General features: G+C 38.8%; 1 protein-coding gene across 8 annotated transcripts in view; it reads left to right on the forward strand.

The window, feature by feature from the left end:
- Positions 1 to 24,425, forward strand: part of LOC115223373 (eyes absent homolog 1) — a 441,365-nt gene that overhangs the window by 58,766 nt on the left and 358,174 nt on the right. For all 8 annotated transcript variants that reach the window (XM_036512562.1, XM_036512564.1, XM_029793869.2 and 5 more), the window contains exon 2: positions 8,273 to 8,416. In XM_036512562.1, the coding sequence (XP_036368455.1) occupies positions 8,369 to 8,416 (48 nt within the window). In that variant the 5' untranslated portion in view covers positions 8,273 to 8,368. The remainder of the gene's footprint in view (positions 1 to 8,272; positions 8,417 to 24,425) is intronic.

Consider the following 24,425-nt stretch of genomic DNA (forward strand, 5'->3'; position numbering starts at 1 on the left):
AACACATATGCCATAGAAACCGGGCCCATGGGCCTGGCTAGGCTTGAAAAGGGCACATAAATAAATAAAAAAGTCTTACTGTTAGAAGTCTTCTAACACTACATTAACATACCACTGGCACCAGTACCACAAAACACTATCACCAATACAAACCCTCCCTCCCCCCCACTGATACAACTTGTTGGCCATGGACATCGTGTTTGTTCATTGGAGCAACAAGGATCATCTGGTCATGTTTAACCCTTTAGCATTCAAATTACTTTATCAAATATAATGCTTATTTATTCACATTACTCTTGTAGAAGGGATAGACCCAGGAAGACATGGGCTGAAGTGAGGAAATGACAAAGGACCGGGAGATGTGGTGCTTTGCTGTACTTGATAAAGCACATCATGCTAAATAAAAGTCGCTGTCTCACACATACAGGTTTGTCCTTTCGTGTGCCAGTGCCACCTGAAGAGCACCTGTGCCAGGACTTCATTAACACATCCATGCCGGTGCTGCATAAATGCACTTGTGCCAGTGGCACATAAAAAGTACCTGGCTAAGTGGTTGGTGTTGGGAAGAGCATCCAGCCGTAGAAACCATGCCACGACAGACAGCTCCCTGCTAGCCAGCTCTAGGTCAAACCATCCAACCCATGCCAGCATGGAAAGCAGATGTCAAATTATGATGATGATGATTTTGAATTGTCTTATAGCTTCAAGATTGTCTCCCAGTCCCTTGTCATTTCCTCAGCGAGGCCCAGCGTCTCAAAATCCTTTCTCACCACTTCATCCCACATCTTCCTGGGTCTACCTCTTCCACAGGGGTAATGTGAATAAATAAGCATTATATTTGATAAAGTAATTTGAATTGTCTCATAGCTTCAAGATTTTGATGATGTATTTGATTATTTTTAGAATGACAGTGTTGGGTAGGTGTGAGAGGCTGGATCTGACTGGTTTTAACGCTGAAGTGTTAAGGATGACTAATGATTTGTAGAATGACTTTGTTTTTACTATTCAACATTCAGATTACACTGTTAAATGTAATGCATATTTATTTACAAATATTGTTTTGAATTAATCATGTGTAATCATTGGATACCTTAGATTTCCATTAACCCTTTTGTTACCATATTTTTGTTGGGATACTCTGTGTTTCTTTCAATTAATTTTAAATATAACAAAGGATTTAGTAAAATAACTTAGTTATCATTTAGCTAGTGTTAGGAACATAAATTCTGGCTAAAGGTTTGGTGGAAGATTTTAATTCAAAACATGAAAACAAGACATTTGTACTACAGAGCCAGAACTGGTTTCAGCCAGGTTGGTATCGAAAGAGTTAAATAGTTCCCTAGTAGAGCGTTAATGATTGCCAAGAATGTTTTTAAAAATTTGGCTGCTATTTTTAGCAGTCAAGTGACTGTAAAGAAATTTCATGATGAACTGATGTCCTCTTAAACCTACACAACATTGATATTACTTCATCTTTAACCCTTTTGTTCCCTTATTTCTGTTGAGATACTCTGAGTTTCTTTCAATTAATTTTAAATATAACAAAGAATTTAGTAAAATAACTTAAGTTATCATTAAGCTGGTGTTAGGAACATAAATTGTGACTGAGGTTTGGTGGAAGATTTTAATTCAAAACTTATGGAAACATGACATTTGTACTACAGAGCCAGAGCAGGTTTCAGCCGGATTGGTATCAAAAGGGTTAACCCATTTGCATTTAAACTGGTTATTTCTGGCAGAAATATTTTACCCATTTTATGGTGAAGCTGACCAGATTCAGCCTCTCATACTTACCCTGTAATGTCATTCTAAAAACATACAAACAAACTTTGGCCATATTGCGTTGAATGTACCAATCACCGAAGTTAAGCAACGTTGAGCCTACTTAGTACTTAGATGGGTGACCGCTTGGGAAACCTATGTGCTGTAAGTACCTCATAATTTCACTGGTGGTGCTCCAGCTTGGCCATAGCCTTCAGACTGAAGCATGTAAAAGAATAAAACCATTTAAGTCTTGGAGCTGCAAAATGATGTGTGATTGATTAAAAACAATGTGAATAGATAAGCACTATATTTGAATAAATCTGAATGCTAACCAATTAACCCGTTTGCAATTAATCCTTTTGATATCAACCCAGCTGAAACCGCCTCTGGCCCTGTTGTACAAATGTCTTACTTCCAAAAGTTTTGAATTAAAGTCTTTCACCAAACCTTAGTCACAATTTATGTTCCTAACACTAGCTTAATGATAACTAAGTTATTTTACTGAATTCTTTGTTATATTTAACCCTTCTGATACCAACTCAGCTGAAACCAGCCCTGGCTCTGTAGTACAAATGTCTTGTTTTGATAAGCTTTGAATTAAAATCTTCCACCAAACCTTAGTCACAATTTATGTTCCTAACACTAGCTTAATGATAACTAAGTTATTTTACTGAATTCTTTGTTATATTTAACCCTTCTGATACCAACTCAGCTGAAACCAGCCCTGGCTCTGTAGTACAAATGTCTTGTTTTGATAAGCTTTGAATTAAAATCTTCCACCAAACCTTAGTCACAATTTATGTTCCTAACACTAGCTTAATGATAACTAAGTTATTTTACTGAATTCTTTGTTATATTTAACCCTTCTGATACCAACTCAGCTGAAACCAGCCCTGGCTCTGTAGTACAAATGTCTTGTTTTGATAAGCTTTGAATTAAAATCTTCCACCAAACCTTAGTCACAATTTATGTTCCTAACACTAGCTTAATGATAACTAAGTTATTTTACTGAATTCTTTGTTATATTTACCCTTCTGATACCAACTCAGCTGAAACCAGCCCTGGCTCTGTAGTACAAATGTCTTGTTTTGATAAGCTTTGAATTAAAATCTTCCACCAAACTTAGTCACAATTTATGTTCCTAACACTAGCTTAATGATAACTAAGTTATTTTACTGAATTCTTTGTTATATTTAACCCTTCTGATACCAACTCAGCTGAACCAGCCCTGGCTCTGTAGTACAAATGTCTTGTTTTGATAAGCTTTGAATTAAAATCTTCCACCAAACCTTAGTCACAATTTATGTTCCTAACACTAGCTTAATGATAACTAAGTTATTTTACTGAATTCTTTGTTATATTTAACCCTTCTGATACCAACTCAGCTGAAACCAGCCCTGGCTCTGTAGTACAAATGTCTTGTTTTGATAAGCTTTGAATTAAAATCTTCCACCAAACCTTAGTCACAATTTATGTTCCTAACACTAGCTTAATGATAACTAAGTTATTTTACTGAATTCTTTGTTATATTTAACCCTTCTGATACCAACTCAGCTGAAACCAGCCCTGGCTCTGTAGTACAATGTCTTGTTTTGATAAGCTTTGAATTAAAATCTTCCACCAAACCTTAGTCACAATTTATGTTCCTAACACTAGCTTAATGATAACTAAGTTATTTTACTGAATTCTTGTTATATTTAACCCTTCTGATACCAACTCAGCTGAAACCAGCCCTGGCTCTGTAGTACAAATGTCTTGTTTTGATAAGCTTTGAATTAAAATCTTCCACCAAACCTTAGTCACAATTTATGTTCCTAACACTAGCTTAATGATAACTAAGTTATTTTACTGAATTCTTTGTTATATTTAACCTTCTGATACCAACTCAGCTGAAACCAGTCCTGGCTCTGTAGTACAAATGTCTTGTTTTGATAAGATTTGAATTAAAATCTTCCACCAAACTTAGTCACAATTTATGTCCTAACACTAGCTTAATGATAACTAAGTATTTTACTGAATTCTTGTTATATTTAACCCTTCTGATACCAACTCAGCTGAAACCAGCCCTGGCTCTGTAGTACAAATGTCTTGTTTTGATAAGCTTTGAATTAAAATCTTCCACCAACCTTAGTCACAATTATGTTCCTAACACTAGCTTAATGATAACTAAGTTATTTTACTGAATTCTTTGTTATATTAACCCTTCTGATACCAACTCAGCTGAAACCAGCCCTGGCTCTGTAGTACAAATGTCTTGTTTTGATAAGCTTTGAATTAAAATCTTCCACCAACCTTAGTCACAATTTATGTTCCTAACACTAGCTAATGATAACTAAGTTATTTTACTGAATTCTTTGTTATATTAACCCTTCTGATACCAACTCAGCTGAAACCAGCCCTGGCTCTGTAGTACAAATGTCTTGTTTTGATAAGCTTTGAATTAAAATCTTCCACCAAACCTTAGTCACAATTTATGTTCCTAACACTAGCTTAATGATAACTACGCTATTTTACTAAATTCTTTGTTATATTTAACCCTTCTGATACCAACTCAGCTGAAACCTGCTCTGGCTCTGTAGTACAAATGTCTTGTTTTGATAAGCTTTGAATTAAAATCTTCCACCAAACCTTAGTCACAATTTATGTTCCTAACACTAGCTTAATGATAACTAAGTTATTTTACTAAATTCTTTGTTATATTTAACCCTTCTGATACCAACTCAGCTGAAACCAACTCTGGCCCTGTAGTACAAATGTCTTGTTTTGATAAGCTTTGAATTAAAATCTTCCACCAAACCTTAGTCACAATTTATGTTCCTAACAACAACTTAATTATAACTAAGTTATTTTACTAAATTCTTTGTTATATTTAACCCTTCTGATACCAACTCAGCTGAAACCAGCTCTGGCTCTGTGGTACAAATGTCTTGTTTTGATAAGCTTTGAATTAAAATCTTCCACCAAACCTTAGTCACAATTTATGTTCCTAACACTAGCTTAAGTTATTTTACTAAATTCTTTGTAATATCTTAAATTAATTGAAAGAAATACAGAGCATCTCAAAAGAAATATGGTAACGAAAGGGTTAAGCTCACCATTTCTAGTGCCAGCATTATATCTACTTTATGCTCAAACTGACCAGATCTGGCCTTTCACACTTCCCCTACAATGTCATTCTAGAAATAAACAACCACCGCCATCAAATTCTTAAAGCTACTGGGAAACCGGGACCCATGAGCCTGGCTAGGCTTGAAAAGGGCACATCAAAAAAAAATGGTGGTGGTTGGTATTGGTTGTGGTCATAGTGGTGGAGGTGGTGATGATGACGGTGGTGGTGGTCACTGTGATGGTGGTGGTTATAGCGGTGGTGGTGGTGGTGGTGGTGTTTGTGTTGATGAAATCCCTATCTGACTTTGCAGAGTCCCTTACTTGAATCAACTGATTGTGATTTCTCCGCTCCTGCTCCTCCGTTACGAATGATGATGGGACCCACTCCCCCACCCCCATCCCCCTGTGTTGTTTTTATATGAAGGGGAAGAAGAAGAAATTCCCAAAGAACAGATTGAATGGAAAGCAGAGTAGAGACAAGGGCAAAGGATTTCCATGGGATGGGGATGGGATGGGTTCTGCTCCTGCAACTAATTCCTCACCCCCCTTAACTCATTCTTTTTCCACCCCCTTCAACACCCGCCACCGTCAACGCCTCTATATCCCACTGCCTCCGCCTCCCACTCTTTCACTCATCCCCTTCTCTTCTTCCACCTCTACCCTCACACACACCCATGCATGCACACATACACACACACACACACACACACAACACACACACACACACGCATGCATGCCTTCTGCTCCCCCCCCCTCTGCTATCCATCCACCCTGCCACTATCATTCCACCCTGTACATCCACCCAATTCCTGTGTAGTGGCACTAAATGAGATACCGATCCTCTTGCAGCTTTCATTAGTCACCTGTCACTGTTCATTAATTCTGATTCCCTTGGTGTCTTTTTATACAACAGAAATAAACACAAGTACACATTCTACATACATGTATACATATATATATACATACACATAGATATCTATCTTTATATACACACACACACACACACACACACACATACTTATCTATCTTCCTATCTATTTATATATGTATATATATATAATATATAATATATATATATATACACACCTCCTATATGTATATATATACATACACACACGCATCTATCTATCTCTCTTTTTTACTCTTTTACTTGTTTCAGTCATTTGACTGTGGCCATGCTGGAGCACTGCCTTTAGTCGAGCAAATCGACCCCGGGACTTATTCTTTGTAAGCTCAGTACTTATTTTATCGGTCTCTTTTGCCGAACCGCTAAGTAACGGGGACGTAAACACACCAGCATCAGTTGTCAAGCAATGCTAGGGGGACAAACATATACACACATACACACACATGCATATATATATATACATATATACGACAGGCTTCTTTCAGTTTCCGTCTACCAAATCCACTCACATTGGTCGGCCCGGGGCTATAGCAGAAGACACTTACCCAAGATGCCATGCAGTGGGACTGAACCCAGAACCATGTGGTTGGTTAGCAAGCTACTTACCACACAGCCACTCCTGCGCCTATATGTGTATATATATATATATATATATGTGGAGGCGCAATAGCCCAGTGGTTAAGGCAGCGGACTCGCGGTCGTAGGATCACGGTTTCGATCCCCAGACTGGGCGTTGTGAGTGTTTATTGAACGAAAACACCTAAAGCTCCACAAGGCTCCGGCAGGAGGTGGTGGCGATCCCTGCTCTACTCTTTCGCCACAACTTTCTCTCACTCTTTCTTCTGTTGGCCTGCTCGCTTAGCCAGTGGGGTGGCGTCATTTAAAGGCTAAAACAATGCAAAGCGCATTGTGACCAGCAATGTGTAGCAACATCTGATAGCCTGGTCTGTCACGGTGATCACAGTTATATATATATATACACCTATCTATTTATATATGTGTGTGTATATATATATATATATATATATAGATATATATATACACACACACACACACACGCATCTATCTATATATATAGATACCTATTTATATATATGTATGTACATACACACACGTATATATACACACATATCTATCTATATAGACAGGAGTGGCTGTGTGGTATGTAGCTTACTTACCAACGTCATGGTTCTGGGTTCAGTCCCACTGTGTGGCACCTTGGGCAAGTGTCTTCTATAGCCTCGGGCCGACCAAAACCTTGTGAGTGGATTTTGTGGTGTGCTTGTGTGTCTGTGTTTGTCCCCTCCAACATCGCTTGACAACCGATGCTGGTATGTCTACGTCCCCGTAACATAGTGGTTTGGCAAAAGAGACCGATAACATAAGTACTAGACTTACAAAGAATAAGCCCTGGGGTCGATTTGCTCGACTAAAAGCCTTACTCTCATTCAGTGCAGCAGCTGTAAGCTGGGAGAGGCCTCGCACCAGATGGCTGAATATGATTGGGGACGACCTTTGGAGGTTCAACGTTACCTTGGAAGATGTCGAGGGGCTGGTGTGGGACTGCTATCGATGTGGAGCAGTGGTTCCCAAGCCTTTATGGGCTGCCACCCCACTGACACCCAGGCCACATGGCCACATTCCTAGTGCCCCCACCCTTACTAACCATCACAAACATAGACCCCTTTCTGAAGCAAATTCAAAGTAACTGTATTTCACAAATAAAACTTGACCTAATGAACTCTTTTTTTTTTTTTTGTTTTTACATGAATCGCCACCCCATTATTGCCCCACTTTTCTTCAACGGCCCCTTGGAACTTCCACTGCCCCGAAGGGGGCAATACCGCCCACTTTAGGAACCACTGGTGTAGAGCACTGGTGGACCTGGTCAGCTTTATGCATGATAATGTCTCTGGGACCACTAAGTCCCCAAAGTCCATCCCCTCCTTACCGTGGTGGGGACGCTGGCAACGGGTAGTGTCAGAGCTATGCCGTCGGGAACTTCGGTTCCTGGTAGGGCCACCCATGGCGGATTGGTCCGACACCGAGTGGTATTAGGGCCACAACCCGGCAGACGGGGCTCTGGTGAAAATCCTCGGAGTGTCTGCTTTGGCAACCGGCGGCTCCTCGGTCGTTCTGTCCCTGCGTCTGCGGACAATCTGCGGCAAACAGGATGCCTCCACATGCGGGATTGTTGGGGACCACTTGTGAAATTCACATATCCCCACGAAACTTCTTCCATGAGTAGAAGAAGCCGACTCAACCCGCCCGGGGTTGAATGTCGCCACAAGTACAAGTAAGTAGTAGGACCACTAACCCGGGATGACTGACCCTCTGCCTCACCAAGCAGGAGCATGAAGCAAGTAGTATGTACATACATACCAACATACCACCTGAGATCTCTAACTACTAAAACCATTGTTACCGATTGTTGACTTGACTGTTGCTATGGTTACCTCATTCTTACTAAACCAGTTCTCTCTTTTTTTCCAGTTATTACAGATGATGGAATGTATTCCTTACAAGTTTTAGAGTAAACTTCACAGACAGTTCAAGTGTGGAACTCACCTCGGTGCCAGAGGTGGCAGGATGGAGGGCAAAAGGCCTGCTTCACCTGACCCAGATGCTGAGATTGGGGTAAGCCTAATCGTTTATTTATTCATATTTGTTTATTTATTTGTTTCATTTTTTTTTTCTTTAACCCTTCAACATCCAGATTGCTCTGTCAAATGTAAGGCTTGTTTATTCACATCATCTTGAATTTACTGTATATTATCCTGTAGCTTTGGGATTACAATGATGTGAGTGTTTACATTTAGAATGACATTGCTGGGTAGGTGTGAGAAGCCCGATATGGCCAGTTTGAATAGTAAAGAGTTAATGTTTGGTTTGTTTCATGTTCTGATAGCTTGCCACCAGGGCAGTTGTGCTCCAGGAAACCTTGAAGCAAAACATTCTTGCTGGGTCCTTACTGATTTCCTTTTAGCTTTTTTTTTTTTCTTTCTCTCTTTTCACAGACAACCTGGACCCAAGTATACTTATGGGATTAAGAAGTTTACCTTGTCCCCACAAACTTGCAAGTTCAATTAGATTGTGCCCTCCCTTCTGAAATGTCTTCTTCCATTATCCTCAGGAGACACACGGAACCTTGGGAATTTGAACTCAGAACGTAGCAACGGGCAAAATACTAAGCATTTTGTCCAGTGCCCTAACAATTCTTCCAGCTCACTACCATGATGATAATAATAATAATAATAATAATAATAATATGCCCAATCAGTTAAGATCAGAAGCCAGGCTCTCGTGGCTACTGATCTTCACTGATTGGAAGTGTTATCATATACATTGTTTTGTCTTGGTATAAAAGATGGGCTACAGTAAATATTCTGCTCAGTACCAGAGATTTGCTTGTCAGTTGCTTGACCTTAACCAGTTGACCATGTCCCTTATTGGCTGACGATATGTGCATCTCTGATCACGAGCAGAAGTAGTGGGGGAGCATCATAGCCGTGTGTTGTGAGGGTTTGTTTGGGGGTTTGAATGATTAACCTCTGGAAACATGGGTGTTTCGTTCAGCCCTTATTCAGGGACCTTTTGAGCAGGATGGGTTACTCGACCAGAAGAAAATTCTAACTGGGCCTCACCTGTAAGGTCATGTGCTGTTTATCTTGATATGAGATCACTATGTAGTGCACACGTGGTTGTGATGCATGTGCCTAGAGTACCCTTATCAGATGGGTAGTCATGAAGGGTATACTGGGCTTCGTATATTTTACCCTAGTGTCACTTTGATGGCATGCACTGCTCTCTCGCTCAATAATAATAATAATTAATTCTTTTTATTGGCCACAAAGGGCTGACAAATATGATTAGAAAACATAAGGGACAAAAACAGGACGAAAGGTTACAAAAGGTTTTGTCCATTTTTTGAAAGAAAAAAGTCCGTGTAAAGTTTTACAACAACGTAAAAATTCAACAATTTACAATACTCCGAATAGAGGAGACGCTTCGAAAAAAGAAAAGGTCTCACGTGGAAAAACCCATAAAAGCCATAGGAGCCTGGTCAAAAGGGGGGTAGAGAGACCCCTTTCTCCTTTTATAATATCGTTTTCAATAATAATAATATTTGGTAACTCTTATTGTATCTTTCACATAACCCTTTAGTGTTCGCATTATTCTACAAAAATTAATGCTTTTTAGTTAGTTAGTTAGTTAATTTGGCTCAAAAGCAAATAGCAAGGCCATGTAGGGGGACATGGAGTTAAGTACTTTGAATTGAACTAATCATGTATTATCTTGTAGCTTTGAGATTTTGATGAGGTAGCTGTTAATTTTTAAGATGATATTGTAGGGTTGGTGTGAGAGACCAGATCTAGCCAGTTTGAACATAAAACAGGCAGAATACTTTTGGCCGGATATGGCCGGTTTAACCCTTTAGTATTCAGATTACTCTGTCAAATGTAAAGCCTGTTTAATTACATTGTTTTAAATTAATTGTACAGCATCTTGAAACTCTGAGATTTTGATGATGTCCCTGTTTAATTTTAGAATGACTTTGTAGGGTAGGTGTGAGAGGTCAGAGCTGGCTGGTTTGAGCATAAAACAGGATGGCAATTTTGGCCTGATATGGCCGGTTTAAACACTAAAGGGTTAAATGCTAAAGGGTTAAATTCCCACTGCTTTTATCTCTGATTTCCACTCAGTGCTTTATTCCTGGTTTATTCTTCATACTGCCAGACTGTATTCAAACTAGAAGCCTTAATTGCTTACATAATGGTAACAACATTCTTAATTGATTGGCTGTTTAATTTATTTATTCTTTCGCAAAAAAAATAAGTAACTGCTGACTGGTTGAGGCGAGAAACAATTTTAGGTTCCGAACCACTAAAATTTTTCGCATTTTCTTCTGCTCATGTTTTTCTCTTATCACCAAATTTTGTTCCTTTTTACGTTGCTTAATTCTAACAACAGGAAGTTTCGAGTAGAAGAATGGTGGGGGAGGGGGTCCCCTTACACAAGACTGCACTTAACTGTTAATATTCAAAATCTTGACACTTGGTATGTGTATAAGAAAATGCGGATATTTGTGTGTAAATGCATGTGCGTATGCATTTGTGCACAAGTATGTATATGTATATGTCCATCTTTGCCTACATATATGTGTATGTGGTGTGTGTGTGTGTGTCTGTGTTTGTGTATATATATCTGTGTGTGTGTATGTATATATACATATATTTGTGTTTGTGTATAGTTTTGTATGTATGTATATCTATATATATTATGTTTGTGTGTATATATATGTGTATGTTTGTGTGTGTATATCTGTGTGTATATATGTATGTATATATATATATATATATTTGTGTGTGTGTGTATATTTATATATATATATTTGCGTGTGTTTGTGTATATGTTTGTGTGTATGTGCATATATAATGTGTATATATATATATATATATATATATATATGTGTGTGTGTGTGTGTTTCTGAATATGAATGTATGTGTGTATACACTCACACACATACATCTAAGTATATATATATATATACACACAAACACACACTTGGTTACGTGAATTTTTCTAAATTGGAGGGAAGGTGGTTTGCAACCACTAAAAGATATTGGCTATACGATCTGGAGCTACTTTTTGACATTTATGGAATGCACACAAACACACACACACACACACACACCATTCACAAACACACACACACACACAGTGTGACTCATTTAATAATACTTACATAAACACACATAACCCCCCATGCACACACACACACACACAATTTTTCCATAAAACAAAGCAATTTGTTCACTTTGTGTTTATTTGTGGAAAGTGCGATTGTGTTGCTGTTGTTGTTGTTGTTGTAGCTGGTGTGTTCTTGTTGTTGTTCTGGTGTCCTCAGCGGGCAGAATTGTTTGTTAGGTTGTCAAACGGAATGCCTTGCAGCATTATTCCTAAGTTTATACATTCTGAGTTCAAATCCCACCTTGGTTAATATTTCACAACTCCCACCTCACTTCAAAAACGAATCGTCTCATACTTAAATCGGAAACCATTGTGAAAGGGGGCAAACTGGAGTGCCTTGTGGTATTTCTTCAGGGTATCTCTCATCCATTTATATATATATGTGTGTGTGTGTGTGTGTATATGTTTGTGTGTCTGTGTTTGTCCCCCCAACATCGCTTGACAACTGATGCGGGTGTGTTTACGTCTCTGTAACTTAGCAGTTCGGCAAAAGTGACCGATAAAATAAGTACTAGGCTTACAAAGAATAAGTCCTGAGGTCGATTTACTCGACTCAAGGCGGTGCTCCAGCATGGCCAGAGTCAAATGACTGAAACAAGTAAAAGGGTATATTGCGATTCACCTATCGCGGTTTATTATTTAAGCTTATGCCGATTCCTCTGTGGTGTTGTTTTGCATTTATAATAACATAAATATATACAAATTACAGGCGCAGGAGTGGCTGTGTGGTAAGTAGCTTGCTTACCAATCACATGGCTCCGGGTTCAGTCCCACTGCGTGGCATCTTGGGCAAGTGTCTTCTGCTATAGCCTCGGGCCGACCAAAGCCTTGTGAGCAGATTTGGTAGACGGAAACTGAAAAGAAGCCTGTCATATATATGTATGTGTGTGTATATGTTTGTGTGTCTGTGTTTGTCCCTCTAGCATTGCTTGACAACCAATACTGGTGTGTTTACGTCCCTGTCACTAAGCAGTTCGACAAAAGAGACTGATAGAATAAGTACTGGGCTTACAAAGAATAAGTCCCGAGGTTGATTTGCTCGACTAAAGGCGGTGCTCCAGCATGGCCACAGTCAAATGACTGAAACAAGTAAAAGAGAGTAAAAAGAGTAAAGACTACAAAACAGTAAAAAATATGTGCAGTACAGTACTGTTTCTACTATACAGGTTTTCACCTATTGCAAGGGGTTTTGGAACATAACACCCGCAATAGTTAAGGGGTTATTGTATTATTATTTAGGTTGCAATATGTCATTTCGTCCATTTTGACATTTGGACTCCTTTGCCTCTTATTCTTTCAGGGTCCATAAAATAAGTACCAGTTTATCATTATAATGATAATAATTGTTATTAATTATTAATTATTATTAACCCTTTCATTACTGTATTTATTTTTAGATGCTCTGTGTTTCTTTCAATTATTTTAAATATAAGAAAGAATTTAGTAAAATAACTTCATTATCATTAAGCTAGTGTTAAGAATGTAAATTGTGACTAAGGCTTGGTGGAATATTTTAATTCAAAACTTATGAAAACAAGACATTTTACCACATAGCCGGGTTTGTAACAAAAGAGTTAAGGAAGAAACTGGCAATGTTGTTACTGCACAGAGCAAAATGCTTAGAAATATTCGTTCCAGCATGACATTCAACATTTAAAATGCTTCTGAGGTGAACTTTGCATTTCATCCTTTCAAGGTTGTTAAAATCAGTACCAGTAGGGCACAGAGGGAGGGTCGATATAATCAACTAGCCCCCTCCTCTCTAAATTTCAGGTTTTGTGCCTATAGTAGAAAGATGTATTATATATGTGTGTATATATTATATGTTTATATATGCATGCATATATATTGTGGATGTGTGTGGCTTAGTGGTTAGAGTGTTGGACTCATGATCGTAAGATTGTGGTTTCAGTTCCTGGATGGGGGCGACGTGTTGTGTTCTTGAGCAAAACACTTCATTTCAAGTTGTTCCAGTTCCCTCGGCTAGCAAAAATGAATAATCCCATGACAAACCAGCTTCCTGTCCAGGTGGGGAACATATATGCTACGGAAACTAGGAAACCAATAAGGAAGTGCATTGTGGCAGTGGTGTATAACATCTGACAGTGTTTGGTTGATATAGTGACACATACAGTGGAGGTGCATGGCTTAGTGGTTACGGTGTTGGACATGTGATTGTAAGATTTTGGTTTCGATTTCTGGACCGGGCAACATGTTATGTTCTTGGGTGAAACACTTCATTTCAGGTTGCTCCAGTCCACAAAATGAGTTGCCCTGCAACAGACCAGTATCCCATCCAGGTGGGGAATATATACACTACTGAAACCGGGAAACTGGCCCTTATGAGTCGGTAACTTTATTTTATGCATATATTTTTATAAGAATATAACACATGCACATATATGAATGTGTGCACTTGAAATATAGAGACCCTCTTCGGTCGGGAATGGCCAGAGGATTGCACCTGGAAAGTTCCTCTCCAAGGCACTAGTCCAGGCAAGGTCGTTTATTGAAGACCAACAGTCACCCATGCATATCAGCCACTGATGTCATCCAAGGGAAAGGCAAAGGGGCCGATACAGCTTGGCACCAGTGATGTTGCAACTCATTCCTACAAATGAGTGAACTGGAGCAACATGAAATAAAGTGTCTTGCTCAAGAACACAACACTCAGCCTGGTCAGGGAATCGAACTCACAACCTCATGACTGTGAATCCGATACCCTAAACACTGAGCCATATATATGTATGTATATATGCATGCATATATAGTTATTAGAATATATGCATGCATGTATATGTGTGTGCGTGTGGCTGTGTGGTAAGTAGCTTACTTACCACTTGGTTCTGGGTTCAGTCCTACTGTGTGGCACCTAGGGCAAGTGTCTTCTTCTATATCCTTGGGCCAACCGAAGCCTCGTATGTATATTTGGTAGATAGAAACTAAAAGAAGCCCATCGCATGGGTGTATATGTCTATTGTTGTGTGACTGTATTTGTCCTCCCAACATTGCTTGACAACCGATGCTGGTGTGTTTACATCCCCGTAACTTAGCAGTTCGGCAAAAGAGACCGATAGAATAAGTGCTAGGCTTACAACGAATAAGTTCTGTGGTAGATTTGTTTGACTAAAGGCGGTGCTCCAGCGTGGCCGCAGTCAAATGACCGAAACAAATAGAAGAATGTACATTTAAAGAAGAGGGGAATGTCGGAAGACGAACTCGCTCTCTTAACACATTTGCATGTATCTGAGCAATTAAGCAAAATGAAGCACAGCTCTGTGTTTCAATACATGTCCACGCATAAGGCTGCATGTGTGTGTGTGTGTCTTTGTGTCTATTGGCATGTATGTGTGTACGCTGTGTTTATGTATCTGTATATGTATACTGAGCCGAAACCCACGAAAGTACCCCCGTAAAATGTCTGTGGGTTGAGGTTGGTAACCATTTCACTTCTCCTTTCATTCATCCTCTCCACCGCCATCCCAATGCTCCTGTGTTTTTGTCAGCGTCTTCTTATGAAGAGTGGTACCACTGTTTTCTGAAGGACCTACATGTCCCGACAGACACAAACAACTTTCAGTCACACAACCCAGCTTGTTGAAATTTGCTTAATTGTATTATGTATGTATGTGAGTGTGTGTGTATGTTTTATATATATATGTGTGTGTGTGTGTGTATGTTTTATATATATATATAGTGTGTGTGTGTGTATGTTTTATATATATATGTGTGTGTGTGGTGTGTGTGTATGTTTTATATTTATTTATATATTCTAATAAGAGATATATATATATATGTATCATCATCATCGTTTAATGTCCGCTTTCCATGCTAGCATGGGTTGGACATCCCATGTATATATGTTTTATATATATATATATATATATATATATATGTGTGTGTGTGTGTGTGTGTATGTTTTATATGTGTGTGTGTTGTGTGTGTGTGTGTATGTTTATATGTGTGTGTGTGTGTGTGTATGTTTTATATATGTGTGTGTGTGTGTGTGTATGTTTTATATATGTGTGTGTGTATGTTTTATATATGTGTGTGTATGTATGTATGTTTTATATGTGTGTGTGTGTGTATGTTTTATATATGTGTGTGTGTGGTGTGTGTGGGGTTTGTGTAATGTGTGTTGTGTGTTTTTTTATATATGTGTGTGTGTGTGTATGTTTTATATATGTGTGTGTGTGTATGTTTTATATGTGTGTGTGTGTGTATGTTTTATATGTGTGTGTAGGTTTTATGGTGTGTTTAGATATATATATGTGGGTGTGTGTGTGATGTTTTATATATGTGTGGTGTGTGTGTGTTTTAATGTGTGGTGTGTGTGTATGTTTTATATATATGTGTGTGTGTTGTGTGTGTATGTTTTATATATATATATGTGTGTGTGTGTATGTTTTATATATGTATGTATGTATGTATGTATGTGTATGTACACATATGTATGTTTTCTTTTTCTCTTTTTATTATAGAGAGTTAATTTTGACCAGCTAGCTATCATCATCATCGTTTAACGTCCGTTTTCCGCGCTAGCACGGGTTGGACGGTAACAAGGCTCTGAACAAAAGCATCTTGGTTTCTCTTCTTCACCAACCTTTAAGCCTTTAGCATTCAAATTACTTTGTCAAATGTAATGCCTATTGATTCACATTGTCTTGAATTCATCTTATAATTGCCTTATAACTTGAGATTTCGATGATGAGCTGGTTTATTTTTAGATTGACATTGACATTGCAGGGTAGGTGTGAGAAGCCAGATTTTGACAGTTTGAATGTAAAACAGGTAGTATGCTTGGGTTGAATAGAGTTGGTTTAAATGCTAAAGGGTTAAATCTTAAGAAAGTTTCGCAGATTTGTATTGTCCCAGATATCATGATCATTCGTAGTGTATGAATTTAGCAGTTGCATTCTCTCCTTCGAGCGTTCAAATTGAGCCATACTTTCCTCTAAGTGGGTTATGTACGCATATATGTATGTACCTACGTATATCATAGGCATAGGAGTGGCTGTGTGGTAAGTAGCTTGCTTACCAGCCACATGGTTCCAGGTTCAGTCCCACTGTGTAGCACCTTGGGCAGGTGTCTTCTACTATAGCCTCGGGCAGGTGTCTTCTACTATAGCCTCGGGCCGACCAAAGCCTTGTGAGTGGATTTGGTAGACAGAAACTGAAAGAAGCCCGTCATATATATGTGTGTGTGTGTGTGTGTATATATATATATGTAATAATAATATTTATATTTTATATATATATATATATATGTATGTGTGTGTGTGTTTATATGTTTGTGTTTGTCCCCCTGCCATCACTTGACAACCGATGCTGGTGTGTTTACATCCCCGTAACTTAGCAGTTTAGCGAAAGAGACTGATAGAATAAGTGCTAGGCTTACAAAGAATAAGCCCTGGGGTCGATTTGCTCGACCAAAAGGCAGTGCTCCAACATGGCCATGGTCAAATGACTGAAACAAGTAAAAGAGTAAAAGAGTATCAGGTGAGTCTTTAGTGCTACTGGTAACATGTCACCCTGTACAACCTGTTGGATGGTCAGGCTGTTGGTAACTAAACCGGCAACCCTACCAAAAACTTGCTTGGTAAGGAGGACAGATTGTGTTGAACACTGGAGCAGGATGTAAACCAAAACCTACCAATGTATGGATGAACTCAGTAGAGTCAATGATCACCCAGCTGCTGGAAATGAGTGACTGTGTGGTTAATAGCTTACTAACCACTTGGTTCTGGGTTCAGTCCTACTGTGTGGCACCTAGGGCAAGTGTCTTCTTCTATATCCTTGGGCCAACTGAAGCCTCGTATGTGTATTTGGTAGATAGACACTAAAAGAAGCCCATCGCATGGGTGTATGTGTGTATGTTTGTGTGACTGTGTTTGTCCTCCCAATATTGCTTGACAACCGATGCTGGTGTGTTTACATCCCCGTAACTTAGCAGTTTGGCAAAAGAGACCGATAGAATAATAACAGCAGTCTTTGTTTCAACACCTCTCTCTCTTTCTCTAGGAGAAGGGAATTCTGATACAGCATTAGCAAAGCCAGAGATTTTGTTCTTGCTTATTTCTGGACTATTTAAGCCTTGTAAGTGAAAATCTTAGAAGTGTTATGCATGTATTGTTGAAGTTATAAATAATCTCTATACATATATATAAATGGCAAAATGTCTGCGTGTGTGTCCTTTATACAAATCCACAATTTTTCAGTTAGAGGGCTCGCACTTTCTATGGTCATTCAAAACCATCCAAGGGTGGTCGTGCACATCTTTACATTTCCCTAGTCACCCTGCAAAGCCATTAAAAAAAATCAATAGAAGCGACTCATCTGTGAATTTTCTATCCAAAACCCAATCAAAATGCCCGAAACTTGATATGCCAATTGAATGCCAGCTAGCTGTATGTGATTGGTCGGAGATTTGGACAGTACTCGTGTGTATGTGCGCACGCACGCGGCTGTATATGCATGCACTAGCACTATGACTATTTTTTGAACATCGGATCTTGGAGCAGATAATGCTGTAAATACTGGGGTGAAAATTCCTTTTAGTTAGAAAAAGTTGGTGGTGCCTTTGGGATTCTTGTCTACAGAGAGGTGTGTCTGAGTCCCATGGTCAGCCTTCAGTGTTTTCCTATTCCCCCCAAAAAAGGGGTTTTTCAACCCATATATTTGCTTACTGTTATTCTTTATCGCTTTATGTTGTTTGAGATCTAATGTGCCAAAACAGAATATACACACACACACTCATGCTTGCATGTGCACGCATACACACACTAGTTTCTTTCAGTTTATTCCCTCGCGGTCTCTCATCTCTCTCTCTCTCTCTCTCTTCTCTCTCTCTCCTCTCTCCTCGTTCACTCTCATTAATTCACTCTCACTAATTGTCTCTCTCCGCCTCTGTACATCTTATGAACTCACTCACCCTCAACGTTTCTCTCTCTCTCTCTCCCCCGCTCTCTTACTTTCTGTCACCTATCAATTTTCTCTCTTTCTCCTATTCACTTCACCCTTTCTCTATCTCTCTCTCTCTCTCTCTCTCCTTTTCTTTTCTCTTTCCTGACATTTCTGTTTTCAATGTTTTCAATAAAAAAAAAAACATATATAAAAAAAAAACCCACTATATCCACAAAATAACTAAATTTTAACGAGACATGTAAAAACAAACAAAACGCAAGGTTAAGGAACATGGGTGGGCGGCAACCCGGTACTGTTGTTGTTGTTGTTGTTGTTATGTCTGTTAGAGAAGTGTCAGTGTGTGAAGGTGGGGTTGGGAGAAGCAGGGCAAGAAGTAAAATATAAATAAATATTTAAAAAGACACCCCCCTCCCAGACCCTCTCTACTCTGTTTTGTCCTCCTGATCATCGACTACTCCCTAAAAATAATTGTGTTGTTTGTTATTTAGCCCCGGGTCAGTCCTGATCCAGCAGATCTGAAAAAGAAAAAAGAAGAAAAAAATCAAAGGCTTTCCAACCATGCCCATCCTCTTTTTTTGTTTTTTCTTTTGTAAATCTAGCAGACTGCATAATCAAATGCAGCAGTTCTCAGCCAGGGAAAAGAAAAAAGAAAAAAAATCAAAGGCTTTCCAACCATGCCCATCCTCTTTTTTTTTTCTGTAAATCTAGGTCGGGTTGATCGGGACCCCTTTTGGTCACGACACTGACCATGGGATTGCACCTAGAAAGTTACCCTCCTAGTCATAAGTCTGGGCAAGGTGGTTTTTATGGAAGACCAGCAGTTGCCCATGCATACTGGCCTCCCCTTCCCTACGCCACCAGTGTTATCCAAGGGAAAGGCAAAGGGGCCGATACAGCTTGGCACCTGTGATGTCACAACTCATTTCTACAGCTGAGTTAACTGGAGCAACATGAAATAAAGTGTCTTGCTCAAGAACACAACACGCAGCCCAGTCCGGGATTCGAGCTCACAACCTCACGATCATAAGCTCGACACTCTAACCACTGAGCCATGCGACTTCACATGTAAATCTAGGACTGACTGTATAATCAAATGCAGCAGTTCTCAGCCAGGGTTTGAACAACCCTGTGGGGTGGGGTCCATATACGATATATTTTGTCAAAATTTATGTGCAAGAAGTTGGTTGCACTTATACTATGCACAAAATATTTTAACAATTTTTTTAATATTCGTTTTGGGATTTGGTTTGCAAGATTCTTTATGTGAGTTGCGTGTTGAAGCATATTCTGTTGTGTTTGGGGAAAATAAAAAATAAGGAATAAGTGGAAATTTTACTGGTGAGTGTGTTAAATTATAAGGCACAAAAAGAAAATGACCCTCCCCAGAGACAACAGAATTTTTTTAATACTATTCCTAATTATATGTGTGTGTGTGTGTGTGTGTGTGTGTGTGTGCAGGAATGGCTGTGTGGTAAGAAGCTTGCTTCCCAATCACATGGTTCCGGGTGCAGTCCCACTGTGTGGCACCATGGGCAAGCGTCTTCTACTATAGCCTTGGGCCTACCAAAACCTTGTCGGTGGATTTAGTAGATGGAAACTGAAAAAAAGCCCATCGTATATATATATATATATATATTATATATATATATATATATATATATATATATATATATGTATGTATGTAGGTATATATATATATGTTAGTTAATTTTTTGGCTCAAAAAGCAAGACCATGTAGGGGGACATGGAGTTATGTACAGGGTGGTGTTCATGTAAAGAGTTCAGGCCACTTGTAGTCAAGGGAGACTTTGAACCGAGCGGTCGTCGGCATCTTCACCATCTCGTCCGGCAGTTTATTCCACGGATCCGCAACCCGGACGGAGAAAGCCCCTCTCCTTCGATTGAGATGAAATCGTCGCAGATAGAGCTTTTCGGAATGACCCCGCAGCCGACGCTCTGGAGCAGGAGTGAAGAACAGCTCTTTCGAGAGGTTACACTATCCGCTTATGATGTTGTGAGCAAGAATGAGATCACCATGGCGGTGGCGTTTTTCTAGAGAATAAAGGTCGAGCGTCTTCAGCCTTTAAACAATGGGCTTCTTATATATGATTTGGTAGACAGAAACTGGAAGAAGCCTGTCATATATAATATATATATATATATATATATATATATATATATATATATATATATATATATGTCTGTGTTGTCCCCCCGCCTTCACTTAACAGCCGATATTGGTGTGCTTACATCCCCGTAACTTAGCGGTTTGGCAAAAGTGACCGATAGAATAAGTACTAAGCTTACCAAGAACAAGCTCTTGGGTCAGTTTGCTCGACTGAAGGTGGTGCTCCAGGATGGGCTCAGTCAAATGACTGAAACAAGTAAAAGAATATATATATATATATGTTATCTTTTGTGTTTTGCTCAATTCATGACTGTGGCCATGCTGGGGCACTGTCTTGAAGGGTTTTAGTTGAACAAATCAACCTTAGGACATACTTTTTTTAAGCCTAGTAATGATACTATCATTCTCTTTTGCTGAACCACTAAGTTACAGGGATGTAAACACACCAACACCGGTTGTCAAGTGGCGGACAGGTACAGACACGGATGGACAGACACGTGTGTATGTGTGTGTGTCTATGATGGGCTTCTTTCAGTTTCTTTCTACCAAATCTGCTCACAAGGCTTTGGTCAGCTCAAAGACTGTGGAAGACACTTACCCAAAATGTCACAAAGTGGGATTGAGCCTGGTGCCATGCAGTTGGGAAGCAAGATTCTTACCACACGGCCACACCTGTGCTTATATTTAATTATAAAAATCATCAGCATCATCAGCATCGTGTAATGTCTGCTTTCCATGCTAGCATGGGTTGGACGGTTCAACTGGGGTCTGAGAAGCCAGGAGGCTGCACCAGGCTCCAGTTTGATCTGGCAGTGTTTCTACGGCTGGATGTCCTTCCTAACGCCAACCACTCCACGAGTGTAGTGGGTACTTTTTACGTGCCACTGGCACAGGTGCCAGGGGAGGCTAGCAGTGGCCACGATCGGTTGGTGCTTTTTACGTGCCACCGGCACAGTAGCCAGTCAAGGCGGCGCTGGCATCGGCTACGTTCGGATGGGTTTGAGGTTCCATTGAGTAAGATAGAAATCAATAGGATCTAAAAAATAGTTGGGAAACACTGGTCTACTGTGTTCTTTAGTTTTTTAGACAGTACATAGTCATTTGGGGGATGTTTGGCTGTTATTTCTTATTTCTTTATTGCCCACAAGGGGCTAAACATAGAGGGGACAAACAAGGACAAACAAAGGGATTAAGTCGATTACATTGACCCCAGTGTGTAACTAGTACTTAATTTATCAACCCTGAAAGGATGAAAGGCAAAGTTGACTTCGGCGGAATTTGAACTCAGAACGTAAAGACAGACAAAATACTGATAAGCATTTCGCCCAGCATGGTAGCATTTCTTATTTCTTTATTGCCCACAAGGGGCTAAACATAGAGGGGACAAACAAGGACAGACAAAGGGATTAAGTCGATTACATTGACCCCAGTGTGTAACTGGTACTTAATTTATTGACCCTGAAAGGATGACAGGCAAAATTGACTTCGGCAGCATTTGAACTCAGAACGTAAGGGCAGACAAAATACTGATATGCATTTTGCCCGGCGTGGTAACGTTTCTTATTTCTTTATTGCCCACAAGGGGCTAAACATAGAGGGGACAAACAAGGACAGACAAAGGGATTAAGTCGATTACATTGACCCCAGTGTGTAATTTGTACTTAATCTATCGACCCCGAAAGGATTAAAGGCAAAGTTGACTTCGGTGAAATTTGAACTCAGAATGTAAAGACAGATGAAATACTGATGAGCATTTCGCCTGGCGTGCTAACGTTTCTGCCAGCTCGCCGCCTATGTTATTGTTATTGTTATTTGGCTGTTATTTCTAGCAAGTTGAGCATACAGTGATGATGTGGTAGTGGTTGTGCTGCAGTAATAATGATGAGGGGGGGTGGTGTTGGCAGTGGTGTGGTGGTGGAGGTTAGGGTGGTGATGTATGTGGTTGGTATGGTAATGGAGGGTGGTGGGTTAGTTGTGTGGGCGTGGTGGTGGTGATGTTGGCATGAATGGTGGCGGTGGTGGCATCGGTGGGAATGACGTTATTTGCGGTCGGGGTGGGGGTTGCTACTAGTGATAGTGAGAGTGGTTGGCGAGGGTGGGAGGGTGGGGTGCATACGATGGTTGGGGTTACACAATGCTTGTTATGGTGGTGGTGGTGGTGGTGGTAGTGGTAAGGATGAGGGTGGCAGTGATGATGGTGCTAATGATGATGGTGCTGACAAAGATGGTTGTGGTGAGGACGGTGGTGGCGATGATGGTTGCGAGGATGGTAGTGGTGATGATGGTAATGGTGAGGGTGGTGATGGGTGTGGTGAGGGTGGTGCTTGCGATAGTAATAAAACATTCTCTAAATTTCAGTCAAAACATTTTTTTCTTAAAGAGCCATTTTCCCTGGGTTGGTTAGGTGACGGTGGTGTGGTGGGTGGTGGGTGAGCAGTGAGGAGTGGGTGGCACAGATGGTTTGTCCATCACAAGTCCATTGAGCAAATACACACACACATATTTATGTATATACACACACATAAATGCACACTCACATATATTCATATATATATATATCCATATATAAATACGTATATAGATATGTATACATATACACAGTACATGTGCGTACGTATATATGTGTGTATATAAATACATGTGTATGCGCACATATACATAGATATACATTTATATATCCGCATAGACACACACACATACACACAAACTGCATACGTGTAGGCATATGCGTACATATAAATATAAATGTAGGTATATGCACTTATATATCTATATATACATACATATACTCACACACATACGCATAGATTTATACATACATACAGATATAGAGCTCCATATATATTTATATATAAATATTATATATATAATATACACACACACATACATATGTATACATATATATTATACACACACACCATACATATACACATACCATAGATTTATACATACATACAGATATAGAGCTCCATATATATTTATATATAAATATATATATATATATATAATACACACACACATACATATGTATACATATATATTTATACACACACACACATACATATACACATACACATAGATTTATACATACATACAGATATAGAGCTCCATATATATTTATATATAAATATATATATATATATATATATATACACACACATACATATGTATACAGATATATATATATATACACACACACACACATACATATACACATACACATAGATTTATACATACATACAGATATAGAGCTCCATATATATATATATATATATATATATATACATACATATGTATATATATATATACACATACATATGTATACAGATATATAACTTCACATATATATATATATATATATATATATATACATACACACACACACACATATACTCACACACATACACATAGATTTATACATACATACAGATATAGAGCTCCATATATATATATACATATACATATACACACACACACACATATATACTCACACATACGCATAGATGTATACATACATACATACATACATATATATATATATATATATATATATACACACACACACACATATACATACATATTTTCCTTTAGTATATACAGATTTCCTGTTCTATTTCTAAAGATTTACTCTGACTTAATTTTTCTTATCCAAAATTTTTCTTCATTTTTTTTGTGTTTTTTATTCACATTTTGATCTCATTCATTTAAAAAAAAAAGTACATATATTTATTTATCTTATATTTTTTGTCTTTTTACAATTGAATGTTTTATATTTAATTTTCCGCTTTAAAATTACATATAATCTGCTTATTTGACTTTTAAGGTTATTTTCTATTCTTCTCT

Source organism: Octopus sinensis, linkage group LG23 (assembly GCF_006345805.1).
Source record: "Octopus sinensis linkage group LG23, ASM634580v1, whole genome shotgun sequence".
NCBI classification, from domain to species: domain Eukaryota; kingdom Metazoa; phylum Mollusca; class Cephalopoda; order Octopoda; family Octopodidae; genus Octopus; species Octopus sinensis.